At 35.8% G+C, this 6,871-nt stretch overlaps 1 protein-coding gene across 2 annotated transcripts in view; it reads right to left on the bottom strand.

Moving 5' to 3' along the window:
• Positions 1–1,635: 1,635 nt before the first annotated feature.
• Positions 1,636–6,871, bottom strand: part of LOC111054081 (telomerase Cajal body protein 1) — a 164,186-nt gene continuing 158,950 nt past the window's right edge. For both annotated transcript variants that reach the window (XM_039423806.1, XM_039423807.1), the window contains one exon: positions 1,636–2,101. In XM_039423806.1, coding sequence (XP_039279740.1) covers positions 1,852–2,101 — 250 coding nt within the window. In that variant the 3' untranslated portion in view covers positions 1,636–1,851. The remainder of the gene's footprint in view (positions 2,102–6,871) is intronic.

Here is a 6,871-nt window from a genome sequence, read left to right as displayed (position 1 = left end):
CGATGTGGCAACCTTGCAATGCGTGAAAGAGATAGCACCATCTGCTTTGTTGAATGATACACAAGGTTAGCAACACCATTGCAAATCACACACTGCCGTTATAACGTGGACCTCACTATAGATTCTCGATGAATACTTTTGAATATCTATGTGATAACTTTGACCGTTGCTGGCCGGTACTCTGTATCTGAGACAAAGAGAAGCTGCTCTCCTCCGAGCACAGCTGATCTAGTTTACCGCTCAAAACACTTGAATCGAATCGAAACAGGAACAGTACGTAGGCAACAGTTAACAAATTCACAAACAACAGTCAACAAACGTGTCTTGAGTTGATGATAAGATGAAAAAAACAGTTACTCACTGTTCAAAACCAGTCAAAAGTTTGTAGGTTAAAATCACGAATCAGAACTCTACAGTCACAATTCAGGTAATTCACACCAATACAATAATTTCACAAATTCACCAACTCACAAAATACCTCTTACGATTAACGAATACTAGAAATTCAAGTTAATAAAACTGTTGAAAGCAAATTAAATAAGGAACAAAATTAAACAGTTTTTACTAGGCAGAACAGTACTGCCAACCTCCACTAACCTTTGTATTGCAAGAGAGAGAAACTGTTTTGTAGATTTTCATAGCAAATAAATAGCTGTATAGAATGTAAGGGAAATTTTTTTGGATTGAACTATGATTTTTATATTTGTGTAATTATGATATTTATATTTTACTCTTCAATATTATAAAATGAGTGGATCAGTTTTTGATTAGATTTATGTTCATTTGTATATCTCCTCTACAGAGGACGATCCATATCTCTAATATGGATAATCCGATCATTCAAGTTTTTGCATGAAAAATCATTGAAAAAATCACTTATCTCATGGTATGAATTTCAATATTTTTTTCTGATGTAAGGTGAAAAAGCATGACTGAAGGATTAATGTAGAAATGGGCTAGCCATGGATTTAGAAATAAAAGTTTGGTATTTTCCTATAAGTTGAAGAAACTTTCACATAGGATGTTCTAAAACACTTATATTGTGTCATGTTATCCTTATAGTACATTAGAAACAGATCATACAAATTGTATTTGCATTTCAAATATTGAGATGAGCGATAAGATGTATCAATTGGATTTGAATTTTTGACTATGCAATCCAAGGAAAAAATACCAGCAGTGAAAAAGTTAGGGACAATAACAATTACTAATGAAAATTAAAAATCTACAAACACTGAAGAAGTTATGTATTCAAGAAACATTTCAATAGATAAGTTTGTTGATTAGTTTCACTTGCACAGAGACATTATAAAGGGAATTGTATTTTCTGAATGAAAATGCTAGAAATCTCTACTATTCACAAATTAAATGCTTTTGAAGAAACAAAAAAGCAACGTTATACATTCCACTGAAATTCCATTACTCTAATTACATTCTATTTCCATGTACGCTAATTCTATATCCAAATACCTACATAGTTGAAAATAATGGAAATTAACAAATCCTATAATCGTAAACGTCTGATATGAGTCACTTATGAGTCACTATCTTTTATGAGTCACTTGTTAATTTTTTACTTCATAACTGACCTTTTGCTTCAAGACCAGGAGTAAACTGAATAAAGCCATACATAAGAATATTTCAGTGTTTGTACTACTTTTAATTAGTCAATGGGGAATTACAAATTCAAGTGTAGGCTAAGTAATACTAGTTTACAAATAATGTTAGAGCACAGGCCCCTTCCATATGCAATGGTAATAAATTTATCGATACAAGGATCGTCTATACATATATTCTACATACCGTACTATATAGGCTTGGTTGAAAGTCTCCATAACTTGAATGTGAGCTCTACACATCTGTTCCAGTAATGACCGTATCTCCAACCCACCACAATTTGACACAGTCTTCTATGTTTCTTTTCAAATAGTTGTAATTGAAAAGCTTTTTTATGTTTGTCTTAGTGGAGTCCTTGACGAAAATGTCTCCTTCATCACCGACTGGCTGAAAGTCATCTTCACTGTCGTCACTGTCGCTCATCACTTGCGGAATATGTCGTTGTCCTGACGTTGTCGCCAACACCGGGCAAACAGGGTTGATACTACAACACAAAAACATTTCAATAAAAAGCACAGCAAACAATTAAAGTTCATTATTCATTATTGTATCTCACAATACCTATAACTCATCGACGGAGTATGTATTTATTTTATCACAATCAAAACCTGAACTATAATACTTTTATTCGTTTTCAATTTCTGTCAAATTTCAACTCCAATTTTGATCTTCTTAAATTAATTCTGATTCAACATCATTTGGATACGATATCTATCTTTAGCATCCGAATGAGCTATTAACTATTCAGACAAGAACAGAGTTTAGTTCATGTAAGAAGCCAAAAAAACAATCATCTCATTCTCGATTATATAATATTTTCATATATTGAGCCCTGAATGTATAAATGTCTCTAGTTCACTGTCGCCAACTCTCTTGAGTCTAAAACCCCTTAATTGGCATTCAGATCCAATTGAGCAGTTAGAAGCTGAGCTGCAAAACTGAATACTAAGTTCTTGTTTAAGGAGCTGTGAACGCTGCCAATATTGCTGTTGTACCGCTCCAATAGCAGTCGAATACGAAGCCTTGAAATGGGTTTATGCGACACTGTTCTTCGATCGGTCGTGATTGATTACACCATAGCTGATAAATCTGTGGTTGGCAGTTGCCCAAATGATTTCGGTTCAAGTGTTTTCACAACTCTATCGTAATGTCACAAAACTTTGCCTATATTGACTATAGTCTAGTGATCAAAGATGACAATGGCTTTTTCACATGAACCGATTTCTCGCCAATACAATACCCAGAATGTCCTACGATTGGCTAATTTAATCACCAACAGGCAACAGCTGATTCTCAGCCAATCGGAGGACTTTCTGAATTTGGTGTCGGCGAGAGATCAATTAGTCAATCATTCTCAGGCATACAATGAATGCCACTAATTGGAAACGAGACAACAATGTTAGCTGGATAATAGCAAAGTTATTTACAAAACATAGCTAGTTGAGACAACATATACAGAGAGTCATATGTATGGGAACCCTTCAATAAGTTGGAAACTGTTGTAGATATAATACTGTAACTTCCAGTAATAATAATAATAATAATAATAATAGTCCAGTCAATATAGACATAAAAAAGGGGGTGTGCTTTCAATGTATATTGCAGTTCTGATTTTTTAATATATTATTTGGGTACATAAAGGTGCCCCCCCCCCGGCTAGGGGGGCGCCACGGTCGTATAATGATTACCGCCCCGACATTATCGGTTCAAGTACCTTTATTAAATTTCACCTTCACATTCTCTTATCAATCCATTTCTATGTATAACTCATTAATTATATGTGTAGTGTGAATTGTGGCATAAGCAATATTAACTTGACGTTCACTGACTAAACTTTGGTGAATACAGTCACTCTACGCATATAGCAGTTTCAACGACACCATCGAGATTATAGCCGGTGATATCAATTGTAATATCATCTCAAATCAAATAAACAATATCAGTAATAGATACCTAGATGCGCTTTATGAGGCCGGTTTTGTTTCTTGTGTTAACGTTCCTACAAGGCGGACGGCCTTCACTTCGACCTGCATTGACCATATTTTTGTCAGGCACGTTGATACGGAGGCCCTCCGTCCAGCTGTTTTCCGTGCTGACATTACCGACCATTATGCGACATCAATACTAATTAAAAATAAGTACTACTCACCCAACATGAGACCTGCACTCTCTATGCTTCCATTGACTACTTGAAATTATCAGAGACTGTTTCACGACAAAACTGGGATGATATAACCACAATAGAAAGCGTCAATCAATGTACTGAATCCTTTATTAGGAAAATCAAAGAAGTACAAGATAGTTGTACTACTCACAAATCAAAAACCGTTAAATATAAAAAAATAAAACCCTGGATCACCGATTCGCTTGTTAACTCCATTAAAAAAAGAAATAAATTAAGTAAGCTTGTTATCAGACAACCATTTAATTTGCAATTAAAATTATACTATAATAACTATAGGAAAACCTTGAACAGATCATTAAAAAATACCAAAAATAGCTACTACAGGCAAAAATTACTATCCGCTACTAACAACCCATATCATTTTGGAGAACTATTAATGAGATATCGGGTATTAATCCTCAAAATAACTCATTCCCAATTCAAAAATTTCTAAATGGTAATTATGCTAACCGGAACTTCCAGACAGAGAGTTGTTCTACCACCTTTGACGTAACTAATAAATTCAATATTTTTTTTCTAAAGTTGGAGAAGCTCTTGCAAATGTTATAAAAAATGAAAACCAAAATAGTAACCTACTTCATATGAACTACCCGCCAATCAACTCGTTTTTTGTCTTGCAACAAGTAAGTGAGTTGGATGTGGAAAATTGCATTACAGAGCTGCGTGGTGGTTCTTCACCCGGCTGTGATGGTATACCAGCCAGATGGTATATACCTTTTGAAAAACAATATTAACTCTATTATAGTTCCCCTCCGACACATTATTAATAGAAGCTTCACTACGGGTACTTTTCCAGACGTTCTCAAGCTAGCAAAAGTCATTCCACTCTATAAATCTGGTGCCAAAGACGATTTGAATAATTTCAGACCAATCAGCCTTCTCAGCTTCATTTCTAAGGTTATCGAAAAATGTTTCAAGAAGCAATTCACCAAATATCTGAAGAATAATAACATACTAATAGATAACCAATTTGGGTTTAGGGATGACCGCAATTCTTCCAACTGTTTCTTCCAGCTCAGTGATTATTTGAGACAGGGCATAAATAATAACAAATATATCCTATTACTATTTATTGACCTGGCAAAGGCATTTGACTCTATTGATCATGATTTGCTGATAAATAAACTAACGGCCATAGGAATTACTGGTGTAGCACATGATTGGGTCAAAAGTTTTCTGTCGAACCGCCGCCAATTGGTATCCATTGGAGAAGTAGAAAGCAACGTACAAGACATTAGATATGGTGTGGTCCAAGGTAGCACCCTTGGTCCGATTCTATTCCTGGTTTACATCAATAATATAATTCAAGAAAATATGTCTGGGAAAATGATGCTTTTTGCTGACGACACCGCAATCTATTTTGAGGGGGACAGCTGGGAGCATGTCTACAGAATCGCTTCAAGTGAGCTGAGGCAATTGAAACGTTGGTTCAATACAAATATACTCAGTATGAACACTAAAAAGACCAAATGTTTGCCTATTTTTCTACGTGACAGTCGTGCTCCTCCTACCAACATTAAACTGAGGGTTCATACATGCGGTGCTGATTGGTGTGGCGATTGCAGCTGTGATGTGATAGAAACCGTGTATGATTACAAATACCTAGGTATATGCATAGATAGTCGATTGACATGGAGCACTCATGTTAGATATCTCAATAGTAGGTTGAGGAAGATGATTTATGTGTTCAGCCAGCTGAGGGGAATCTTGGGTATAAATCACCTGAGAACCGTTTATTTTGCATATGTCCAGTCTGTCTTGTCCTATGGTATTGTTTTATGGGGAGGTGCGCCCAAAGCCTTACTAGATGAATTATCAGTCACCCAGAAAACAATTATAAAAGCTGGCCTTGGCCTTTGCAGAAGATTTCCATCTGATCAGTTGTTCCTGACTTTTGATGTTTTCAGAATCAGGCAACTCTTCATCAAGGCAGTTCTTTTGTACATGTTTAAGAATAAAATATACTTCAATTCAGAGTCTAATCACCCTCATTTTACTAGGCATGCGCGATTTCATCACTCGGGTCTCCCGCGTAACTTACGCTCATTTTGCGACAGGAATATATCATTTCTGTGTCACACCATTATGAATAATATTCCTCATGAAATTAGTCAACCGGGCATATATAAAATATCCAAATACAAAAAAATCGTTTCAAACTGGCTGAGGACTATGGACGTAGATCAATGTGAGCGGCTGCTACAATCTGCCTACCAACACTAAATTGGCCTACCTAATTTCCTCTTTCTTTCCCCCTTTCTCTCTTTGTCACTATCAAGTGTAGACCCTTTTCTCAGATCTAAGGATAAACTATAATAGTCTAAGGGGCGATTGCTGAGATCGGGATTATCTCTTGCGCTCGGCTAAAAACCGGTTTTTGCGCCGCAGATCAAAAATCGGTTTGCTGAGATCGGGATTAACCATGCTCGAGCGCAAAAGTTAGCCGACCGGCAATTATCGCAGGGAAAAACCGGCGGTCTAAAAATCGGTTTGCTGAGATCCAGTCTAGGCTAAAATTAATCTCGGTGGATTGCTGAGTTCAAGCGTAGATCAACTCGAGTTTAAAAGATAATCTCGGTGGATTGCTGAGATCGGGATCAGGCTAAAATGAGATAATCTCAGGAGCAAAAATGATGATTTTAGACTCCAACTTAGACCTGCTAGGAGGCAGGTTTAAGTTCGGGATTAAGCTATTAACTCGCTATTCTTTTGATTTTATTGAAAACAAATGTCAAATTGGGGTTCACCTTTGAATTCTGAATAATTTCATTACCCATAAAGTCATATTTAAAATGTTTTTCCACTAATGTTTAAAATATTATAACATAAGAAAGTGAAAATGAAAACACCTTCAAACAACAAGGAAATTCTTTACCTCTCACAAAAAGGGCATCCGGGGGGCCTCCCCCGGAAAATTTGAGAAAAATACCCTCAATTTGGTGTGATTTCAAGCAATTTCCACTTGAAAAACTACATCCTAATAATGAAGTTTCTTTATGTTTAGTGGGCTGATCATTATTTAATTTTTATAGAAAATATTATAGGCCTATGTTATTTCAGTTCATATAA

Source organism: Nilaparvata lugens, chromosome 3 (assembly GCF_014356525.2).
Source record: "Nilaparvata lugens isolate BPH chromosome 3, ASM1435652v1, whole genome shotgun sequence".
Lineage (NCBI taxonomy): Eukaryota > Metazoa > Arthropoda > Insecta > Hemiptera > Delphacidae > Nilaparvata > Nilaparvata lugens.
Note: the sequence above shows the minus strand (reverse complement) of the source record. Positions and strands in the feature narration are given on the sequence as shown.